The 25,355-nt window shown below is 41.7% G+C and overlaps 1 protein-coding gene across 7 annotated transcripts in view; it reads right to left on the reverse strand.

Moving 5' to 3' along the window:
• enox2 (ecto-NOX disulfide-thiol exchanger 2) overlaps positions 1-25,355 on the reverse strand; it is a 168,825-nt gene that overhangs the window by 102,999 nt on the left and 40,471 nt on the right. Inside the window, exon 1 of one of the 7 annotated variants that reach the window (XM_034689710.1) lies at positions 17,121-17,274. The exons of the other annotated variants lie outside the window; for them this stretch is intronic. Within the exon in view, the coding sequence (XP_034545601.1) occupies positions 17,121-17,142 (22 nt within the window). The 5' untranslated portion in view covers positions 17,143-17,274. Of the gene's footprint in view, positions 1-17,120; positions 17,275-25,355 lie in introns of those variants that run through there. 7 annotated transcript variants of the gene reach the window in all.

The following is a 25,355-nucleotide window of genomic DNA, read 5'->3' on the forward strand; positions in this document are numbered from 1 at the left end:
AGTGAGGCTCTATGGCCATATGTTGTCAAGAACTATGCTGTACAGCTTTGTTAAGGCAGTGTTGGGACCGAACGGCAACCTCCGGTCTCAAAATATGAAGCCCATGCGGAAGAGTCATTAACTGCAGTTCATTGAGCATCCACTTGAGGCTGGCTGCAGAAACACCGGAAATCGCATACACACCAATTCAAAAAAGACGATCGGCACACACTGTACAGGGGTGGTTTTTTTTATAACGCGACAGTTCAAAGCCCGACTCTTTACCTCACACTAGCTCGACACAAGCTGGGTTGCATTCAGCTTTTCCAATATGGCTCTTGCCAATGATTGGCTTAAAAACAGCGCTCAGGAACAGACGGGTAACGTTATGGATACTACGTCCATTATTTATACAGTCTATGGTTGGGACGGCAGGACATAACATGGATCCAGAAGACAGCAAAAAAACTGCATTCTCTACCACAGAGATGGGCTGGTTGTCCAAAGCGATGGATTCAACCACCTTCGCTGTAATCTTTTTGTCCTGTTTACTCACGAGGATATTTAACCTTCCTTTTAAAGTCCAGAGTTTGTTGCTTCAGCAATGCAGCTCTGTTCCTTTTGGTAATTCCATTGCATGTTACGTTTTTTTGTTGTATTGAACGCAGCTCTTGTACTCCCGCCTCAAAAAACAATTGTAATGCATGTATTTTAAGTATCTGTTGGAGTGTTTTCCCTTTCTAGTTTAAAATGTTTCCACACTTTAACATTGTGTCCCTGAAGACTTACCGTAGGGTGCCGTAAAGAGGTGGCTGAATTCTGGCTGGCTAAACAATGCTCCTATCAGGTCTAATTCAATAAATGAGATCAGGATCGGGACATCTCTAAATATAATTTTATAATAAATGTAAAGTGTAAAAAGTATCAGTTTCTGTACATTGCAATGCCATGAAGCTACATCTGTTCATTTAAGTGACATAACTCAAAAACATCCCGGACCACAGTTTAGCATCAAGTGCTCCATAATGACGATTTTTGTCCCTTTTTGCCCTCACTAAGCGCAGACCTGACAACATTTGGAGCTGCGTGTGCAGAAAGCAATATTTAGTCACACATGAGATTGCTGACCCTGTGGCACAGAATGTCAGCCCTCGTTGTTTGGACTCTGTTGTTGTTTTGTCACAGGAAAATGGGAGGGAGCGTGTTTTTGTGGCAAACAGGGTTTTTAGTGTGCCAGTAGGAATTACTCAGTGAAGCCGAAGAAACTTCCTCCTGTAATGACCAGGGAACAAGTCAGGACAAATCAATACCAGAAGCTGCTTTATTACATTTTGAGGCATAAATGAAGAAAACAGCTAAAGAGCAGCCAAGAGTGCTAAACATCTTTGTTTTACTTCAGGGAGGCTGGGGGCGTTTGGGGCCACAATAGGTTGCACTCAGTCAAGTAAACATCCACTTAAGAACACAATGACTTATTTGATGAATTCAAACGCCTTGGGTTTCCACTGATGCATGCTAAAGCTAAGCTCTGACTCATTTAATGACAGAAACATAGGGACAAAGGGGAAAGTGAATCATCTATATAACGTGACCCTCTGGTGCAAACTTCACTGTGCCATTGAAGGGAGATTAACAATGCAGAAATTCTGACTAATGAGTCAAAACAGCACAAAGAAGGTCAGTTACTGTTGTTTTGAAATTAAAGAGTCTGACAGTGTGTGTAATAGCGGGAAAAATGCCAACGGTGTTTCACAAATCCTCCAAAACAAACGCTTCTTTGGCTAATCCTTCAACAGCTCTTTGAAAAATGTAAAAAAGCACCTTCATTGTTTATTAGCTTATGCGACACAAAAGCTACTGTGGAATAATATATTACAGAAGAGGTTTAACACATGCATCATGCTGGTGTGATAGAATTATATGAAAATGAAGGCGACCCCTCAATATCTAATAACCCTCTTTCTATTAGCAGTAGCACAACCTCCTAGGAGTTCATGATTAAAGTCAAGAACCTCTGACTCTTGGATCACTACTTCCTTTTGCTGAGTCATTGTACACAACTCAATGATGGAGAAACAGGCAAGACTGGCTGTAAACTCCTCCAAACAAGTCCCAAAATAACCACAAAGCACAAACCTATTACTGGAGGAAGTAAAGACGAGTAATGGAAACAGAAGACAGCATGACTCGACTCTCTGTGCTGACTAAAGTCAGCGTAACAACTTTTGAACTCAGCGCATGGTGCAAACTTCTGTCCTGTCGTGTGTGACTGATTGTTCGGCTGACAGCACTGTCATCAGCCTGACAGTAGAGACGCCCCATGGTGCACTGGGGTTGAGCAGTACATCCAGTACCTGACTTAAACTTGCTCTGAGAGTGAATAATTCGTCTCTTATGAGTGAAGACAAGAAATCTGAAGAGGTTACATTGAGCCAGAGGAAATTATGACGGACATTTTTCACTAAGTATTGGCATATTACAGAAAGAATGATTAATTGATTCAAATGAAATCAAAATATCACTTGTACTTTATCTATATACCTTCCAAATACAGAGAAAGGTGTATGTGTAGAGTGACAACACAGCATCAGATTCAAGATCTGCAGGCTGCCTCTCAAGAAGCTTCTCATCTACCCTCTGATGTTTAATCACAGCTTTACTGTCACATCTCTCCTCTTCATACTTCTCTATCATGTCAACAAGCACCAGGAGAAAACAGATTTAAGACTCTGGTGTCTTTCTGTGTCAGCCAAAAGCTCTTTTTGAAATATTGAGATCTTAAGTGTAAAACTGGCAGGAAATCAACCTGGGATACTTTTTATGTGTGTGTGAACTTCCTCAGCTTCCTGGTCAAATAGAATATTTCCTGTAATCTACGCCAACCTATAATGGACCAAAACAACAAGACACAATTCAGCTTATAGAACCTGATGGAAGAGCCTCAGCTGTGTGCAAAAATCTGCTTTGTCACTGTTTGTTGACAACATGACGCATTCAATTAAGTTAGATTGAGTTGACAGTCACATCCTGTCACATATTTAACAGAGAGACAAATCTGCAGGGGGACAAAAATATGTCCACGTTGCATTCATGTAATTTGTTGAGTCAGTCTCACAGTTTGTTCTGACAGCAGCTTTGGGATTGAACTGCGTCAACAAAAAATGGACGACAGCCGAGTACCAGTCCCTTCTCCATGAGTTCCCAAACTTCAGTTTCACAAAGACTGAAGTATTTCACATTTCCCCAGCTTATCAGTTTCTCCTCTCACTCTGACCTTATGCAGAGGCAGTGTGGGACAGACATACTGTAAGACGACAGTTTTGAGCGCTCAGATAACCATCTGCTGACCTCTTTGAATTCAGAGACACATTCCCAGCTGTTCCCAAATTCCATCCGGGGATTAGCTTCAATAATTTAAGGAATAAAGCAAACATTCATAGAGCAATAACATCATGGACAGTATTGCTCTGTGCTGTAGTTCTCCTGAAGGATCCCACAGAGTCAGGACAGGAAACGACCTTTGCAGACAGTGAATGGCCGGTCACAGAGGCCGTCAGGACAAAGACAATTAGTCTGTCCATAGATCACACTTATCCGGCTGTAGAGGATGCAACCGAGCCCAGCAGTGGCCATTCAACCAATATAATGAATAAAGAGTCCCACTTCCATACAGCCATTAAGAGATCTAATGCACTGAGTGGTGAGAGGCTTTCTTATATCAGAGGCCAGGCTAACAGCGCAGTGCTTCCTTGATTTGATTTCATGACATGTGAACAGCTACTTTAAAGATTGCACTGAGCATTTGGTACAGTTCTTTTATTTCGGGTTTGATGTGACGCTCTGAGTACAAAAGGAAAAACACTCAAGGGTTGATCAAGAACTGTGGCAAGTAGAAGGGGCGAGTTTCTATATGAAGGCATGTCAGTGGCTGAATTCTCAAAAATAGTCATAACCTTTGCTATATTCAACACCAACTCATCAGTACACTATTGTTTTAATGAGGCACATCTTTAAATATACAGCTATCAGTCTTCTTTAGTTGCTTTCTGAACATGACAAAGTAATATTCTCCTTCCAAGTATTCAAAGAAAAAATCTAAATCTTGAATATAATCAAAGTGATTGAAGGAAAAAGTACACCCAGTTGCCACAGAATAATAGATGTGCATTGCATAATGTATTATCATAGAAATGAGGAGTAGGAACATCATTTTAGTGAGTGATTCAGTGATTTCAGAGGACTTCACAATCAATTTCAATCTCCTTCTCAATCAATAGAGTTCTTGTCTTACAGGAGGAGCGGATGCCGGGCACACTGTACACCCTGTACTCCCTTTTTTTTTTTTTAGAAACTTCCCATGTCTGATGCTCTGCATGTATTTCATGAATAATACATACTTGGCACGAAGAAGCTTTCTGGTATCTGAGAGGAAGGATACAGCTCCAAGGATCCAGGAACAAAACATTGCATTCAATCTTGATCGCTCCTTAATGCTACAACAATATGATATATCAGTGTTACATTAGTAGTGTTCCCTTGTAGTTCTGTTTGGCAGGTGTCTGTTCCTGCACCTCACCAACTGCATGTTTAAAACTGGACACAAACCTCAGCATGTCAAACAGGTGCAGTGGTCCAAAACTAATGAAATGCAGGTCCTTAAGACAGAGTACTACAAATGGGTTTTAAGGGATAGACAAAATAATCTACTGATGCACTAGTGATCTGTGGAAGACTTATAGACAGATTAGCAAAGACTTCTCATTATATAGAGCCAGTCTTTGTGAAACTCAATCATAGTCAGACTTCTAAATACCTTGAAGCCCTCGGGTAGCTACTCAGTCTCAGAGCAGTCAGCTGCATTGTGCTTTTTCTGGATGATGGACCACAGCAGAACTTTAATCCTGTTGTACTACAAGACCCAGTTTCCTAGAACTCGTCCCCCCCAAAAAAACAGAGAGGACCATAAAAAGATGACTAATGAACGACTACAAATGCCAGGATGTCACTTGAAGTCTGGGATATCCATGATGTGATGTTAACTCACAGAGATGTTTAAATATGAACAGCTGCTCAGTTTTTGTTTCCTTGACTGTAGCCTGTAGTCCCATCGAAGGACTTAGAAACTGCTGACACAGCTACCATCTCATTTGATTCACATTAAACTGACACACCATCCAATATCTTTTCAGTAAACAATCAAAAGTTCAAGATTTCCATCTGATATATGACTGAAGCTACGTTTCTAAGGGCCTCAGAGGGGAAGAGGAGGATGCCCTCTTAACTTTAACAACATGTTCATCCATGGCTGTGTTGCTCTGGAGGAGTTATGATTGTCAGTGCAAATGAGTCTGACACTTAATTACAGGTTTTTACTGCACCAGCAGCATTTGTGTCATCGTTTTATGACGGTTATAAACTACAGTTGACATTTCAACTTTACTGGAGAGGGTGAGGTGCTACACAGCAAACTGCTGCGACTCAGCAATGCATGTTTGGAGAGGGAAACATCAAACAGCTGTTCTACAGACACTTGATTTTACTCTTAAGAGAAAGCCAATATGCACATGGGGACAAGTCCAGACTACGCTCATCATATTCTAAAACCACACTTCCTAAACCATGGATCAGTTCAAGACACAAAGACAAAAGGGGCTGAGCTCGAGGATAAACTGAAACTTTTTTGTTAAGCTGGTTTTGACTGGATGTTTTCATGATATCTCCACATCAAAAATATAGAATTTGGTTGAAACTGGAAAAGTTCCCCATCACAACTAAATAACTTTAACAAAACTTAAAACTAAAATATTCTTAATCTTTGAAATCGCAATTTATAAAAACATTCCAGCTAAAGGTCCAGTTAGTCGCTCTAATTAGCCACGAATAATATCAGTGATGCCTGAGCTGAGTTTGCTTCAGATCCTTCACTCAAAGCTCTTGGAGTCACATCAAGACAACTTCAGATGTACCTACTTTGATGTTTACCAGCTCCAGTCACAAACATATCAGATCTTCAGAGCAGAGTTTCCTCCAGAGCCCCTTGTTAAGAAATCTATCATTTGCTAATCACGGTTTTGGAGCCGGCTGTGTGAGAAGTTACTTATGTTCTTTGTAATACAGAGGCTATAGTGCTGTGACAATTAAAACGCAAAGACTCAAAAAACAACTAGAGTACCATGAGGATATCTTTCATCCCCACACTGCTCTGTTTACCTTTAAGCAGCTCCTGGGGATTAAGTTCTCCCAGGGATCCACATTAATGAGACGCTGTGTGCTGTGTCACTCAAACATACAAATCCACTCCAGAAAACAACACTAAAGACTCCACACCTTCTTCTCTCCCGCTGAATCCCTTATTGTTTAACTCACTTGCAATTAGTGAGCCATTTTTCTCAAGAGTGCTTCAGAGAGGGGTCTCCATGCCGTCTGATCTCATGACAGTGGTTTTGGCTAATGAAGGTCTGGTCAGGAGGCTGACGCAGACAGCTCAGACCATCAGAAGCTTGTGTCAAAATGTTGCTCCGGGGGAGATTAGAGCAGCTAGCTGCCCACAGGAACAGTTCTACCACAGGTATACCTCTCATTTCCCCACTCGGCTTTTTACCTGCAGGCTACATGTCCAACTATTGTGAGTGACAAGACACATTCAGCCTGTCAGTTATCAATAACAGGGAATTAATGCATAACAAATGGACCAACAGACACAGACAAAGTAAAGAATGCTAAGACAAATCATCTCCCATCAGACAGTTTGTACAAACAACTGCTTCTTTCTCCATGCCATTGACATTCACTGGTGTTAAACAGTTACTTAAACAATTAGAAGCATTTGGCGACAGATTCAATTGTGAAGATTGGCACTCTACTTTCTTCTAAATTAACACCACCACATAGACACAAACATGGGGCTGCTGCTGTAAATACTCAGTAGTGCAACAAACTCAAAGCTGAAAATAGTCTCAAACAAATCCCAACAAATCCTTCTGTTTGAGCAATGTTTGCCAAAGACTGCAGAGCCCAGCTGTTTATAAACGTCATGTGGTCAATATTTTCAAACTGAGGTATATGTATTTGTGATCTATTTTGAAAGATGGAAGTATCCAGTAGAAGACCATGTCCTCAGTGCTGAGTGCTCCAGACTGTTAAAGGAGGTCAGAGTATTCAGACACACTGTTTACTTTGTTTGTTTTGGTCGTTTTTTAATGGATTTATGTGATTATATGGACGTGGAACATGACCCATCATATCCCTTAATGTGCACACTAATATATCATATTGAAACAACAATATTTAAAGTACTCCTGCATTAATTGAGAATGATGATGAGGTGACAAAGTGGGTTTCTAATGCTTGAGCTGTTGGCAGTCTCATAATCCATTTAATACTTGGCAAAAATAAATAATGATGCAGTCAGACTATTAGGATGAGGGACAAATCCTTGCTGAGCATATTCATGTCTGCTCCAGGACTTGTCACGATATCATCTGCCATTATTCGTCTGGACAGACGCCACATCTAAATACCTCCGACCACCACAGTGATGACACCCTGGCCCAGCTCCCAATAAAGAAACAAGAAGTAAGTTGAGTAAACAAGATGAATCCCTTCCATTAACAGAGGGACTGCAGGCTCTCCGGTTATTCCACCATTAATTATCTGGTCTTATGGGAAGATTAGGGAGGGGAAAGTAAGCCAGCAGCCGGACTCCACTGAGGAGGCCTTCCCTGTTTAATTACCAAATCAGCACAAACAAATGAAGCCCCATAGATCATCTCAAGTGACAGCTCCAGAGGCTATGATCGGGCTCAGACCCGCTTTGTTCTCTCTCTGGTCTTTCCTCATGGCATCCATCCATCCATCAGTCATCACAGCAGACACACTGGGAACTGTAGTCACACTGTTATTAATGGGAAATGTGATGAGGGACGAAAAAGGAAAGAAAAGGTCTGACAGGAACATGATGGCGATGTCAGACTGGTTTTAAAAAATGAAATAACACTGTGAGGTGCTACCTGACTTTCTTCAGTAACCTTCACCAGATATATTACACCTGGAGCTGCTGTCTGGTTACCAACATGTCCCTCTATTTACAGCTGTGCTCACAGTTTGAGAACTGAGGCTACACAAGAGACGGCAGAAAACTTTTAGGGCGTCTTTTATCAGCAACCAACACTGCATGGACAAAACATTTCAATAAAAACTACCAACAGATCAGTGGAAGGTGACCTATCTGTCAGACTCTGATTATTCTACTGCAGTATCTCTCTGACGGACAGTCAACTAAAGCTTCATATTCCTCTATAGTCACAGTGAATGGTTGGATGAGTTTTTGAGTGGTAGTTCTGTAATGACGTCTCTTGAAAAACCCAATCAGTGTTGAAATGAGAGACTTGTGGACCAGAGACTCAAATCATAGACCGGCCCACCAGGATGTCATTTAGTCACACCAGTTATCTGATCTGAGCGTGTTCTTAGCAGCTGTACTGGATAAAGTGATTTTCAGTATCAAATCAATGAAGTGATGAGAGAATAATGCCTCTCTGATAGCCTCAACATCATCTTCTTTCACTCTTTCAGGGTCTTTCAGAGCGACATGTAATCACACCTGACATCAGCCAATGACACTTGACTCTGACTGAATCCAGTGAATCTGATGATTTAAACATGTCTTAACTGTGAAACACATTCAGACTGTCCACTGGCCCTCAGGAGGAGAATCTATCATTCTCATGTTGGACATTTTCCCTCTGCTGAAGATATCTGGGCCCACGACCAAACACATGCTGGAGATTTACCGCCATGACATATTAGACTTTTAAAGGGACAGTAGATCAATATGATTCAAACACACTGATAATGAATTTTGTAGAGGCTTACTGAATGGTCAAAGAAGCATAAATAATGAATAATTCAACTTTCAATGTTAATTTAGAGCTCATATTCTGAGCCACAAATCATCTCAGCCTGGAGTTGTTACAAGAGAAGACATATAACAGATCCAACGCACTCCTCTTCTGATACCTCAGAGAACAATGAACAAATTACCTAATAACCAGGAGGTGCTATAAAGCCCCAAAATGCTGTGGGACCCTGGCTTTGGCTTTTGGTGCGTCTGAGCTAAGCTACATTGAGCCTCTGTCCCCTGGAGTCTGGACCAATTTTCTCTCAGCACAGCTTCGGTCCAGAGACCTCACTAACAAGCTAAAGCTCAATGCTCGTCAGTCAGGGGATGCATTGCGGATGCTCACTGGAGGCCTAGAAAATGCTGGTTGTTGGTGCCAACCGCAACTCATACACAATAATGAATCTTTATATTGATCCACCTCCCTGACTTCTGCTGAGACAGGCACAGAGGGCATGACTGGGAACCTGCAGTACATTTCAGCTGAGGAAAGAAGACACACAGATTTTCCTCTCACCACATCTCAAAACACACACACACACTTTATCATCGACCTCTCTGTGACTCTGGATATTTTATTTGTCTACCCAGGAGGAACTGTCGCACAGGAAGAGATGGATATGTAAAGAATAACGTGTTTAGAGGCAGAAGCTTTCACATAAAACACTGAAGTAAAACAAGAGAAAGAGAGTGGTTGTAAGATGGTAAAGTCAAGACAGTCAAGAGGACAATTTCTGCCTTGGAAACGAAAAAGTGATCCGAGTGTTTCAGCCCATTTCACCCTGGAGCTGTAATATTTGATGAGACCTTGTTCGGGAAATCCAGGTTACAGGGTACTGAGTACTCTCTCTCCTCTTGCCTCTGTGAAGCAAAGGAGAGCTCCGAACCTCCTCCGACTCTCTCCTGCACCAGTTTCACATTAAACTAAGCCTCACTCTGACAAACTGCCCACCAGTCTTTGAAATATAACCCATAAAGCCCGGTGCCACTATAAACCCCGGGCCATGGCTGATTTGTGAATCCAATTACCTCCCTGTCTGTAATGGCTGTGTTCAGTGCCATGATGTTAAGTCAGCTGTTGTCAGCATGTGCCCTTAAGGCCACAGCCTCCCTGAGGAGCCACACTCAGCATCTACAGATCATCTCAATAACCGTGTTGATGCATTGAAGTGAAGGAAGCAGGACGAGCTCTAGAAGCCAAAGAGGAAAGTTTAGTCTGCGGGCACAAACATGCAGAAACTGGTCAAAAAGTGTGTTATGATGGATGGATGTTCACTGATTCTCTGGCAGAGTCCTGAGAAATAATGGCGGACGAGGAGCTGAGGGTCTGGATTTCTGGGCACTGATCTTGGAGACATTTTTACTGCTCATTTATTCTTAAGATGCTGAACCAAAACTCCACTGACAGACTGTTTCTCACAAATTGTGAAACTTAAACACTTACAACGTACGAGTAAGTCCAATAAACAAACATCTAAAGAGAAATATGCTTGGCCAATAGCTAGTCACTTGATCCTCAGACAGGTACTAGTTCATTTATATGAAGAAAAGAAACAAGAAATTGCTTGTATTGTCGGAAAAGGCCAATATATGGTTGAAGCATTAAGTTATTGCAAAGTCTGACCCTCAGGGGGAACTCGTGGCTTTATTTTCTAACAAGGAGCCTCTAGTGTAACCCAGACTTATGTGTTGTGTTTAACTTGAATGACTTCTCTGTGATCTGTGCTCTCTCACAGCTCCCCAATGTTTGCTGAAACACGTTTCATGTGGAGCATGAAAACAGAATCACAGCCACACCAGAGCACAGAGACTTCACTTACAGACATCATTTCTTTTTCCTGTTTTACATTATCCCCCAAAGTTCACCGACACTCGCCCGAGGGGTGACAGAGTCATTTGAGCTTCAGCTGCAACGACTAATGGTGCTTTCCTGAACAGCAGTTAATGAATAAGAAGAATGTTTTACAGCTCTCAAAAAAAGCGACCAATGTTTTAAGTGGTCTGTATGTTTTAAGTGTCCAATAATGCGTGGTGGTGGTGGTGGTGGTGCATAGTAAACCAATGTATCAGTTGAAATGTCCATTTAGAAGCCTCACAGCCTGTTGGATTAAGCTGTTGAACAGTGTTGTGGTCCTCATTCCCATGAAGTGGGACCTTCTGGCTGAGGGCAGAGGGTCACATGGTGTGTGGAGGGGATGTAATGAGTCCCCTGCAATGTCAAGTGCTTTATTCTCTGCACTGTAGACGACTAGATGCTAAAGCCTAAATAGGATAGATTGAGTCAGTGTATTGAAGGGCCATTCATCAATAACATATCCACATTGTTTGTGGCAAAGAGCAACGTACTTCCTAAAATGATCAGCAAATAGACCATAAAGATATTTTTTGAGGATTTCTTTTCTTAACAAACTTCATACTAATCCAAGAAAGTCAAAAGCCTTGTTGTGAACTCCAGCCCTCTATTCGGATGTCCTCACTTCAACCTGCCATGACTGTGTCACTGAGAGGGCTCTGAAGTTAACCCAAAGCCTGACCTCAGTTGGCATTCCTGGTCCAAAATAGCCAGAGCCATAATTTAAAGAACCCGACTGAAAATTACACCCCTCACACCCTTGGCCACAAGTTACACTGGTGTTTTACCATCCTCCTATAAATGCTGACCTCTGATTCCTCAGAAATCGACAAGGGAAAAAGCTACAGAACAAATATTGGCGAGTGAGATGTGCTGAGCGCAGAGAAAGCTTCGCATTTATCCAGCAGTGGGGGTCTGACTTCAGCCGGGCTCATGCAGCAAACATGCGAGTACAGGGCTTCCTTTGAGCTCACACACCAAACCTTTCAGAGCAGTCCCAATGACATTTGAGATTGTGTGTTTTTTCTGCTCTGCGATGAAAAGTCCTACACAGTGGGGATCTTTGAGTCTGACGTTGTTGATGTAAAATGGAAAGACACTCCAACCAAAATTCACCCAAAAATTTGTTTGCAAATGGAAAATTCTGTAATGACCACCCCTCTCTCCACTATCTCTCGCCACAGAGGGCGAAGCTATAATTTAGACATGGTTCAGAATATGAACTCATTAGTTTGGCACATGTTCCACCCACTAACCCATGAAAGCACTTTGTTTCATTCTTTCACTCAGAGGCAAAATGCCCCTGGAAGACAGAGCATACAGGGAACCTCTGCAGCTCTATCAATAATGCATTCATGCTTACATTCTCTCCATCCATTCTGGTACCATTTTGTTTTCATTCTCCTTCTACCCCCCGTTTTGCCTTTCCCTGTAAGAGCCACATAAATCTTGGCTCTCAGTCTCTATTACAGTGGAGCGATAGCTGCCTTCTAGACAGGCAATCTCTGTGGACAGCCCGGTTCTCTGGTCAAAACCACTGAACCACAGTCTCTGCCTTCTCCTCTTTGGGGGAAATGTTCAACATACCAATGTTTGGGAGAACAGATTTCACCTCCTGCACAGGCCTATTTCCACAGGACGGCAGCAGAGGTGTAATAAATGTCTCCAAGCTTCCTGCAATAACTTCAGGTCCCTCATAAATACATCTGCAGTAAATGCAATAGCCAATTCTTATGATATTAAAACATGAAAACCCTTACACAATGCACCTTCTAAATAAAAGTTTGATTCAGTGGCTCATTCATCATCCAGAGCTACAGCATAAAATTCATTGTAATACAATCCTGGAAGCAGCAGTGGACACAGGTAACTCCAGAGATGAACAACAGTAGTGTCCTACATCCCAGTGGTGATCGATCACACCGTGGGCTGTGCTGCTTCTAATTTCTCCTCCTGGCACGACTGGTGAGGGAAAAAGTGCCACCATAGAAAAATAAATAAATAATAAAGACTTTCTGGAGGGGGGACCCATATAGCAGGGCAGGTGCAGTGTTATTGTTAATGTTTCAGGAGGATGTCCTCTCCTCAGCAAACTAAAGTGGGACAGACACAGAGATACAGCTCTGCTTATGTCTGCACATTAAAGTGACAGCTGCGGTGTCCCTCATTACTAAAACACAAACATAAGCACAAGTACAGCAGGTCGGCCGGGTTGTTGCTCTTTCATTTATTAGAGGTAAAGGTCTGACGGACTGTCAGATATACCTGTCATGCTGACGGTATGAGTCTGCAATGACTGACAGTCACCTAGCTTTAGATATCTGGAAGAAGATAAACAGATCCAGAATGATGTGTCTCTCAGAAGTTTGACTGTTTACTTTTTTAATGTAACATTAAAAACGGATGAGTGACAAAACCTGCAACAGAGAGGCAGACAAGTGACTCTGGTTATCAGACAAGATGAGTCTGATATTTGTTCTAGCACCAACTATGACATCGTACGTCTTTTCTTTTTTTGTGTTTTGTGTTTTGGTTTCTTCTCTCCCTTCTTATTTTCGTTTCATTTTATTTTACTTTATTTTTTTTGTTTTATCTTGATCTTTTTAACATCTGGCAAAAAACTACAGATGTAAACTAGCCTTTTGGCTAATTCTGGCATATTTACAGAAGTGTTAATTAATATGCATAGTCCTTTTAAATGAAAAAAATAAAAAAAATAAAAAATATGTCAAATGAAATAGACATCTACAATACATTTATGATTCATTCTAGCCTTGTGAGCCAGAGACCAACCAAGTAATTGCTTAGTAACTTGGAAAAAAAAATCGATTTATATTTGAAATAATATCAGTTCAGTCCAATTTATAAACCTCTTATTTTTAGATGATATATCCCCACTATTCAATGGGCTCTGTATCCTTCGGAGGATCTACCAAGAAAAATAAAGTTGTGGACACAAAATCTGATTTTTTATTCTCTCATGAAAACTAATAAGAACTGAAACTCTGGTTTATGTTCTGACACAGCACTTATTCCAACAGTGACTCACATGTTATGTAGAAACTGAATGGCACTCTCATTATCTGCTATGAATGGGCTTAACTGATTCAGTACAAGTGACATTTAAAGCTGGTCACAGAAGGATAAATGTGGACTTGAGAGCATTGAGGAGGAGAAAATCTACATATTCCAGTGTCCTCAACATGGTGCTATAGATTTAGTAGAAAATTGGGATCAGTATAAAACAACTAAAACTGTTGCTCCATGCTATTGAAAGTAAATGGAAGAACAAGTTGTTCAACTCCTTGATGAACAGCTTAATCTTCAAACTTTTTTTCTGTAGTCTCCAGTGCTCAAAGGACTGTCAGCAGGGTTTAATACAACCATACTGCAGCCTCTATCCTGTCTCACACACCTCTCACACACCGCTAATTCAGAATAAAGCTGATGGCTCTCTTCATCCTTCATGGAGCTCCTGAATGTTCTGTTTCTGAGTCCTTAGCTTCAATTTCAAAGTCCCCTGCGTGGCTCCGTATCATGAAAGTGATTAGAAATGAAGAGCTCTGACAGTGATATTGTTGGAGCTCCAGAGTTGGTTGCCTTCAGGCTGCCAACTTCTCTTCGCTACTCAATACCAGATGGCTGGTTGAACTGCCGCCGCTGCCAACTCCGCTGATCCTCATGGGGATCTCGCACACAAGCTAATATACTTTTCTTCAACCAGAACAGATCTTAAACTCGCTTTAATGCTACAGTTACTCAAACGCTGAACAATTACATCAAGTTAAATGGGATTTCTGCAGGGCGCGTATACAAGTGAGCATTAGACACAGGAATAAACAGCAATCATTACCCTACATTAGGCTGCCACACAGATTCAGGATGAGCGGTGAGGCAATGAAACAATCAAGTTATTGCAGCAACAGTTTTAAACAGCAGATGGTGTGCCACAGTGGTAGCGCCGCATGAAGGAGAATAAGTGGACAAAAGCAGAAGGGTGTTGTAAAGAATGATTGGAGGAAGTGTCTACACGCTGCTTTTACAGCAGGAGCTATGTTAAGAGTTCATAATGAATGGCTGTTGTTTAATGATGGAGAGGTATGGATCAATCTTTGTTTTTCACAGCGCCAGCCTCAAGTCAAGTCAATCACTCAGGACTTATCATTAGTGTGAATTTGACCACCATCTTCTACTATTGTTGCTGTTGCAGGCTGCAACAACACCAATCCAAGAATTCAAAGTACATACCTCTTTTGCATATTTCATTTTATTGGTTCTAGTGTGATGAGGATGACCCTGACTCAAGCAACTAACCCACTGCCAGAGCTGTATATGTGGAGTTTAGATTTGCATTTATGTGTAAAACTTCCCTTGTCAGTGAGCTAAAGAGCTCCTGGGTGTCTGTCGGCTCAGCTTTGAGCAGTCAGGTGACAGCACTAGAGCAGAATACCGATAAGGAGGCTGAGTCATTGAGTTGCAGTAAGAGTTTGTCCCGAGCATGGATGAGACAGGAGCCAACTGCCTTTTTCTTTTCAGGGGGAAGCACTCAAGCTTTCAAGTGATGATGGATTCTCCTCGCTGCTGCTGCTTCTCAGGGTTTGTCTCACCAATATATTTCTGCTCAGTTACACTTTCAATGAGGTAGTTAGCTTGTTTTACAAAATGTGACTTTGTTTTATGGCTTTTTACGCTCGTCTTCGTCACTATGTTTTCTGTTCCCTCAACAGCCACAGCTATAAAAATCTGAAGTAACCACAAATGTCCCCTCTTACCTCCCAGTACTGTATAGAAGTTTGCTCTGTATTCTATCATAATTTATTCTGCAGCTCACCCATCCTTTGCCAAAGAGAGCTGAGACATTTCAGCTCCTTCTCAAGCACTCTACACACAAAACCTTTAAATCTTTCTTCTCTGGCAGATCGGAGCAAAGTGCCTCCTCCCTCTCTCCATTAAAGGATATCTAAGGATGCCCTGTCGATTGATCAGAGAGGTCCAGTGCAGTGTGGGGGTAAATAGCTGTCACAAAGCCTGATGGAGCTTTTCTTGCTCGCAGAAGTCATGGGTAGGCCCTCAAACCCCCATTGAGCCAGTTTGATTCAAAGCATGTTTGGAGAGGAGATGGAGGACAGGTAGACCGAGAAGGGACTGATCCAGTCTGTGTGTATGAAATAAAATAACACTGTAACGGGAGAACAAAAGAAACTGAAGTACATCTTCATTAACAGGAAAAAAAACTTTTTAGTTTTCAGAGTAAGTCTTTTTTATATCTTAAACTACATTATTTATCAGACTACATTCTGAGTAATGGATCATTTACAAAGCAGTCATTTCTCTCCAAAGTATGTAAAAGGTGTTTCATAAAGTTCTCACATGAGAAGTGGAGTACAGGAGAGTAGTTTTGTAGTCAGTATACTTATTGCAGCTTATTTATGCCATCCATGGGACTAATCTTTAACAAGTCGTTGCTTTATGGGCTCCAGAAAAGTGGTGGTGAACACAGAAACCAGGAAAGAAAACAGTGGGACATCTGGGTAATTTAAACATGACTATAAACAGAGGAAGCTGGTGTGCAGAGTGCAACAATAAAGCAGAGTAAGCAGGTTAATGTAAGAGTTCAAACATCATCATCTCTTAATTACATCCTGTGAGCCCAGAGAGAATGTCCCATTTAAATCCACGCTGTTTCTGCGCTGTGGTCACTCGGGAATAAATGCATCAGAAATATCACAGCTGCATGACAGACATGACTTCAATCTACAAACAACACACATCCCTGCATGATAGGCCCACATTGAGTCACTGATGTCGATGATGCTGCTGCCTATATATAACAGAACCCGGACTGAGCAGCGTGAGAAAATCACGCATTTTAATAGCAGAGATCCAGCGTCACCGGATTCAGTCTGAAAACTTCATCCACAAACAGCTGCAGTATAGGCTGCCAGTCAACAGAACGGCAACCGCTCGTGTCTACAGGGCAGATGAGCTGATGTTAGTGGAGCTACATTACTATTTCCATACAGCATCCCAAAGCACACCGTTTCATATCAAATTCTGAAGCACAAACGTGAACACAAGCCTCCCACCGCAGACAGAGGCAGCACATCTCTCCTTATGCGGTCTCAGCAGCTGGTATACGCACGACAATTAACGGACTGAACCCGGTCAGAATATCTTAATTTGGCTGTGTAACTTATGTCAGTAAACGGAGAAATAAGCTGCAAAAATGTGGCTAAAATGAAACATTGTTGTCCAGTGACAGATAGCAGCCTACAGCAACACAAGTGCCGACAGTCTGCGTGTGTGACGGACCAGAAAAAGAACATTTCTGCTCTTTAAAGAGGAGACCGTGTGATGACAGCGCGGCGAGGTGAAACTTGCAGCACTTACCTGTGTACTGCAAGAGAAACATTGTCCACTAAAGGCGAGGTACGTTTCCTGTCAGGTCCTCTGCTGTAGGACGAAGTGTACGAAGTAGGTAAAATCCTTGTATGGAGCACCGAGACTGGTCCCTGTCAGCCCGCTCCGCTCAGCAGACTGGACTGCAATGAGAGCTGCGAGGAGAAGCGGGACCTTTTAACTGAGGCAGGCAAGCCCGCCCTCGCGACGACGTGCACGCGCTTCACGAAAGAAACAGTTCGCCGCGCGTGCACGTTGCGCGCAGGCGAACTGTTTTGGCTGTGTAGGTAGGTGCTACTACAGACACTGAGCAAACTCCTGCTGCTCTTCAAGGACAGTGGAGGCGGACACAAGCAGGCTGCTGAACTGACAGGTGAGGGTGTTGCTTTTGTGCAGAGCTTCAGGTGAGCCACCTCCTTATCCACGCATTCATCACATCCTGTTTAGTTTACTGTAATAGCATCCTGTACGGCACATCATCCAAAGTCCTCCATAAACTGCAATACATTCAGAACTCTGCTGCACGCCTCCTCACCTGCATCCACTCCCGTGACCACATCACCCCTGTCCTCCAACATCCTCATTGGCTCCCCCTCCCCTACCGCATACAGTTTAAAATCCTCCTCCTCACCCACAAAGCCCTCCACCACCAGGCCCCTTTCTACCTCACTGACTTCCTCCATCATCACACTCCTTCCCGTAACCTGCGTTCCTCACACGCCAACCTCCTGTACCTACCTCACAGAACCAAGCACCGAACCTGGGGGGACAGAGCCTTCTCAGTAGCCTCCCCCACCCTCTGGAACTCCTCTGGTACTGTTCGGGTTTACAGTGTACTTTTCAAGACATACAGTAAGATGGGATGAAGATTTGCACTGGGTGAGCCAAATTATATCAGCTGTAGTCATGTGATTGTAAGACCTTAACAGAGCACATCAGCCTAATGCTATTCTAAGGAGATATTGTTTCATTTTTTCATATCTTTTCTTCTGTTCAAATTGATATTGTTATTGATACTGTTTTCAATAAGCCTTCAATGTTCAGACACAAGCAGCGGGGCCAATCACCGCATGATCACCGGTCGGTCTGTTACGGATCTCGATGAGAAACACTGTGTCGTGCCTTCGTATCTAGCGGGAGCGCTTCCCACACTGCGGCTGCCAGCTCAGGCACAATACGGTATTTTATTTTTAGACAAGACTTGTCGGCGACCGACCACAGTCATGCAATAACCTGCCCCACGGGTGACAGCAATACGGCTGCTGGGAATCACCACACCACCAACAGGTTATATGGTTAGCATCAACAAATAATAGGCTTATTAACGTGTAAGGCTAACGTGGTGTCGCACTGTCCTCTTGGGGGCGACGTCACATCACACGACAACAGCATGTCACACGCAAGTCCATCAGGGAGAGTGGTTAGTTTTTTATTATTATTATTTGACTATTTTATTTCTCTCCATTTAATCGATCTGTTGAGTCAGATTGCTGTTTATTGTGAAATATATATTATTACAATTTCAAGCATTTTCAAGGATTTCAAGCACCCGTATGAACTCTGAGTATATCAGTTCAATACTAAAGTTAAGCAGGCAGGCTGTCGTGAGAGGAAATTCCTGCCTTTCACCAGAATACTGGTGTGCTCTCCGTTTTCATATTCTGATAAAAGAGAGAACTTAAGAAAGCTTTTTCTTTAAATGGTAGGAATTTGTTCAAAGTAAGTGACATTCCACTCATTTAGCTGCAGTGGAGTCTGTTTTAAGAGCTGTGATGGAGACCATGCGACCACTATTTGTCTGCCCACTTTAAAAAAGTCTCTTCCTTCACCCACAACTCACAGGGATCCATGAATGCTTGAACAGGATTTCTACAGTAAAATAAGCATTGAGCCTCACTTTTAAATGCATTGGCCTCATGCTAACTCATGAAACATGTATTGAGAGTGAACAGATTTGATTTGATCCACACACAGCTGAAAGATTAATTACAGAAAGATCACATTATTGATTATGTGTCTGTAATTAGACACAAGCTGTGTACAGACACCTGAGTACATTATGTGCATGAGAAGGATCATAGATGCATCGCTGCAGTGGTCAGCTGAGTCCTTTATACGGTGTAATCCTGATCTGATGAACTCTCATCAGTCTGGTTTGGTGTGAGGAGACCCTGACATCACCTGTTCAATGTTTACACTCAGTCAAACATGTAATGTTAACAGCATGACGAGAAAAGTTAACTTTTCATTTAAGTTCATATAAGCAGTCTGCCTTAAGAAGTTTTCCATGAAAATTCAAATATTTCCCTGAGTGGCAGAAGTTGATGTCACCATCTTACATTTCATTCATCTTTCGTGATATTGTGTTGACACTGCAAAAGTTAAGCGACCTCTTCTTCCAATTGTTTTAATCAATTTAGTATATTGGTGTATATTTTCACATGTATGTCCATGTATTTGACCGTGTAGATGTATGTATATGCACTCACCTAGTGGTGGTAGGATTGTACTGCTGTTTTTGATTTCAGTGATATATCATGAACCCTGACTTCACATTCTGATAGTGGTGGTGGGAGTGTGTGTTAATTTATGCCAGGATCACTCAATTGAGTATAATATGTAACTCTGAATTTGAGAAAAACACAAATAAGGTCAAAACAGAAGTTGAGGTCACCATATAGTTATGTACTAGTTACCTGTTTATCAGATGTGCTTGGTTACAACTAGTCTAATGCAATAGTACATCAAAATAAATCCTACATTCATGAATATTATAGTGTAGGGTAGGGTAAAGGGGTCTAACATTGAGATTTGTTTCCACTAATCCACTAGGGCATGATATTTGCAGCATGTTGTCCCCTCACTATCTACTCCCTACAATTGCTGTCTCTCTTAAGCTGTCCTATCCAATTAAAGGCAAAAAATCCCCCCAAAATAACTTGAAAAAAAATTGATATCACAGTGTACTACCATAAAGCTGTTGTGTTTTCCAAGATTTGGATTAAACAAAGACTTCTTATCTATTGAGAAAAGTCAGCCAGTTTAAGCTGACCATGCATTTTTGGTTCAAAACAGCAACTTAATGGACCTTGAGGTGAGATTTGCCGGGTTAACTTGCAAATTAAGCGCACATTTTAACTACAGTTCCAGAAAATTGGAAAAAGAAAAGGTGACTTATGTGTTTCCATCCACTAGTGTTATGTTAAAGGTGACATATCATGCAAAATTTACTTTTTAATGGTTCTTTACCTGAAATATGTGTCCCTGGCATGTCTACAAACCCCCCAAGAATGAAAAAAATCCATTCTGCCCCTGTTTTGATTTCTACACCATTCTGTAAATGTGTGTGAAACGAGCCGTTTCAGACTTCCGTGTTTTTGTTACGTAACAACAATATCCGGTCTGTCACGGAGTCAGAGCTCGGAGCTTGTTCAGCCCATAGACTGTATAAAATAATACTGAATCCCTCCCCCGTTTTTCATTACCTGCACAAATGTGTGCTAACAAGGAGCTTAGGAGGGAGGCATGCTAGTTGTAGGCTGTCTTAATAAACACAAAGGTCGGTTTTACTCCCCACGTCTGCAGATTTGAAGATCTAGTGGAGGATTTTTATTTATCATGGATAAGTGCTAGCGCTAGTTAGCATAGCTACATAGCTACATGTTCATAGCTGTAGCTGTAGCTGTGTACCAAGACACACGTCGACATACTGACAAATAAAACAACAAGAAACACAGAATCTGTGACCAATCCTTCATAAAAGGTCCCGCTGCCTTTCTGGTAGAGGTTGGTTTTACTCCCCACATCTGCAGATTTGAAGATCTAGTGGATGATTTTTATTTATCATGGATAAGTGCTAGCGTTAGTTAGCATAGCCACATAGCTACATGTTCGTAGCTGTGTACCAAGACACACGTCTGCATACTGATAAATAAAACAACAAGAAACACTAAATCTGTGACCAATCGTTCAGAAAGGTCCTGCTACAGGCGCCTCTCCGTCAGGATCAGATTCTGGATCAGATTCAGAGGGTTGAAGTAACGCGATCTCTGAGCAGCCGTGTATATTCAGCCAACATGTAAACATTAGATCAACGTGCTGGAGAGCCGAGGGCACATCCACTTCCGGAGGGGGCGTGGTCAGAGGGAAAACAGAGTGTTCTGAAGAGGACTGATGAAGAGGGATTTTCAGGCATGCCAAAATCTGATTTCAAAGTGTTTTTTTGAGCATAAACTTTAAAGACATGTTTTGGGGACCTCTTAGACCAATATATATTGATGAAAAAAGCGTGATATGTCCCCTTTAACATTAAGAGTTGGGTGATTTTCTATAAGCAGCTTTAGGTGTTGATTCATCAGTCTTGTTTGATTAAATCACACAAAATGATTAGTGCACAGTGGATGACATTGTGTAAAACATGACACATCAGCACATAGGTTTGATGTATGAACTGGAGTGACATTACAGACTCCTCATTGATCCACACAGATCTTGTAAAGCCTTCTCTACTGTTATTTTTACTCCCTCCATTGTTGCGACAAAGACAATGTAACTATACTGTAACACTGTAACCACAATAAAGGTCATAATGGATTTACTGAAAAGCTGTTGTGTTAATAAACTAAGCCGTGTGCACCTTGAAGCTGATCTGGAAACTGACTGTGTTGCTATAAGAGCAGAGGCTTCCTCATCATACTCAAACACACAAACACAAGCTCAATCTGTGGGTCTGGAGTTCAGGTTACAAGGGCTTGGATAATGTTTAGAAAATGGTTGCTGGGTCATATGATGTCCTCCTCTGCCCCACTTATACATCTGCTTCCACTGCCCCCACAAAGTGATTTCAAAAGGTAAATAAAAGTGTTTACCAAAGGTCAGAGTGCTGCTGCCTTTTTTTTCTAAAGTAAAAATAAGAGCCAGGTTCAAGTCTATTATGAGGCCAGAGGAACACTACCTTACAGACAAGGTTACTCCTTCAAGAACAGCATGGTGGGTGAATATGAGCAGTTATTTCCTTAAACAGCAGCTGCAGGTTTAAAGTCAGTCATTGTTAAAAGATTATTCTGATATGCAGACAACATAACTGTAGACATTAGATTTCAAATAAGCTGACAGCCTCTCTCTATTGGTACAACTGCAGACGAATCATGACTGCAAAAACAACTGTTGAGGAACAGCTTTTCTTCTGACAGATTTCGTACACGCAAACTTGTTGTTTTAGTTTTAATTCTATGGAAAGAAAGAATACAAACCCTACACTTTCAAAATAGAACTTGCTCTGTCAGAATTTCCTTTCAACTAATATTTTAAAGCTTTCAATATGTTGTCTCAAGACTCTGTGGACACTAGGGATGGACAATGATTTTCGAATATTCGTTCACCTTGTAAAAATCGAAGGGTTACTGCAAATATTTTCTCATTTTAAAAGTGCAATTTTTCAGCAGTTTTTACATTGCCTGGTTGTAATACGGTATTCCCGCCAGACGGTGGCTATAGATCCTCTTAAAGCTGTTTGCTAACCGCATTAAGTAACAGAAGAGGAAGAATGCTAACTGCATTAAATATCAAAAAAAGAAGAAAACATTAACAACAGTCGTGGCAATTTTCTCAGTTTCTGAATCTCACACTACCACACACATATTTCCAGAGACTGAACATGGCTGTAAAATGTAAACACACACACCACTCAGTGTCACAGACACACAGACATAAAGAGCGAGACAGACGCTGTCAGTGTCCGCTACTAGCAGCACTTCGCCTTGCTGCTGGTTAACGGGACTGCCACACAAATGGGCCGTTACAGGACAGGTCTGTGTGCCTGTGTGTGTGGGGATTATTCAAATAATCGCTGAATAGATGCCAATGATTATCGAATAGTATTTTGGCTTGAAATGCACATCCTTAGTGGACACATAGGAGATAGAACCCACTACATTTTGATATAATCTTGATTGACTTACAAACATAGCAGCATTAAATATTAAAGACCAAAGTTTAACTCTGGTGTCTACTGCAAAGTCAATGAGGGGGTAATTAGCATACTGTGAGACATAACAGACGCTCATAACATGACTATAGATACAAATTCAGCAGGTATGTCAGAACTGCAGTTTTGTTCTAAGTCAATATGAGTATGGACTGTTGGCCTTGATGGAGGGCAGCACTCTTAGAGCGCCCGTCTATGTTACAGAGAGGATTCTTGGAAAGGTGTGAGAAACACGACACAGCTAGAAAGGCAGGCAGAGATTAGAAACCCTCACCAAGGCCGTTAGTCTAGTCTTCTGTGTTAATCTGTACATCTGGGAAAACAACCAGCATGGGTCCAAATATAATTCAGAAAACTAAACAGAAGATTGTATTTGTGGATCTTAAAATAAAATAAATTGCTACTGTTCATGCCTAAAGTTTACTGGGAATCAGGCCAATTGTTATCCTCTACTTTTGCAGACACACAAACACTTGGTACCATAAAGCTAATTTCTCATAGCAGAGTACAAATAAGGGGAAACTTTGCCCTCTAAATGTTGGTCTGCTGCCATGGCCTTTTAAGAATAATGGATGTACAATGTTGTGCTCACATTGTTTGCAGGTAGGTTGGTTGTAAATATGCACACATATTCAGTCGTATTTAAAGAGATAGTCACTCATAAACAGACACAATGCATTCAAAGCCAGGAGTTCATTATTGATCATCTGCTTTCAAGAAACGAAAAGCTAAAAAACAAATCCAGCAACAAATGGTTTACTTTCACTCTCCATCTGTCTCCAGGAAAGACTTCATGATATACAAACTGTTTTTTCCCCTCAGCAGAGTTCAATTACCCCTGTCTGCCAGTAGTAATGAGTCACAGCCAGTGCATGCTCTCATTCAATTTCAGCATCCTTTGGGAATGATGTTTGTCTGATGTCTTGATTTTTTTTCTTTCCTAACAATGATGTTCTGTTAGTGGCCTGTTTTGGTGCAACAAAACATTTGAATTAAACTTTAATTTGACTCCGTGGCTCAGCAGATGAAAGCAGCTCTCTTCTGCTTTCATGGGTTGGTATGAGAGAGTGTGTGTTTGGTGACATTACAGCCGCCTTTAGTCAAATAATCTGCCTGCATTCAATGTGAGGGGTAATAAGTGATTCCATCTGCAAGATTTCACTATTTCATTAAGGAAAAAAAAAAGTGATACAATTTCCAGGAGAAGTGTTCAATAAAACATGAGATCACAGCGCACTCACCTCAGTTTCACATGTAAGAGCAGAAATTTATAGAACTATTAAATCTAATCTGTTCAACACTTTAGTCTAGTTAACATGGAGAGGCCTTATATTATGAATATTTCAAATTCAATTACTGCATTTTGATGAAAGCTGGGCCTCGTTGACAACGACCACAGTAAAATTTTAACAGGAGCAGTGAGAAACATCCCGTCCTCTTAACCAGCATTTGTTTCAGTCGATTTCTCTTTCTCTGCTCAACAGCATTTATGACTATTTGTCCTGTGAGATGTTGCCACTGTTTGTTTGCCACTATCCAGTAATTTGCACAATCACACACTCCTGTTTTCACTTTGTCAGCGAGCAGCTTCACACTTATCAATATGCCCTTTCCAGCCAAACAACAGGGTTCAGGTAGCTGCTCAGAGAGGGATGAAGATGATATCTAAAAGGTTCTGCTCAGCAGAAAGCGTATCACTTTAAAGTGACTGCAGTGGTATTTGGTGTCTTCCATTTGGATATCAATGAATGAAGTGTTTGTGGCTCATGCAGCAGTAAAAAATGTCATTAACTCGGCTGCCCTCTGAAGAGGAAGACAGCCAGCACTGAAATGTGTCCTGAGGTCGGGGCACATCTCTGTCTTTTGCTTCTCACTGGTTATCTTTGACCTCCATCTTCCTTAATCCTTCCCTTTCTAATTACCTCTCCTTCTCCTCCTCCCTCCTTACTTGCACTCATGCCCCCTGACTGATGGTTAGCAGATGATCATCTGGACAGGAAAGGTTGGGGTGACTCCCCAGCTAAAGTCACATCCCATTAAATGAGCCTCCCTCCGCCCCCGTTCATGGACTGGTCTATTCCTACTTGCATGAATTTAATAGTTGAGTGGGAGTGATAAGGTCTCATAAAAGGAGCTGGATCCGATCTGTACTGAGATGCTGAACCATGTTTGCCACAGTTTTCATGATGATCTGAGAGGAGGGAGTTACTGTTGGTGCCTCTGTGACGGCAGCATCTGTT

The sequence above is a fragment of the Notolabrus celidotus genome, chromosome 8 (genome assembly GCF_009762535.1).
Source record: "Notolabrus celidotus isolate fNotCel1 chromosome 8, fNotCel1.pri, whole genome shotgun sequence".
In the NCBI taxonomy this organism is placed as follows: domain Eukaryota; kingdom Metazoa; phylum Chordata; class Actinopteri; order Labriformes; family Labridae; genus Notolabrus; species Notolabrus celidotus.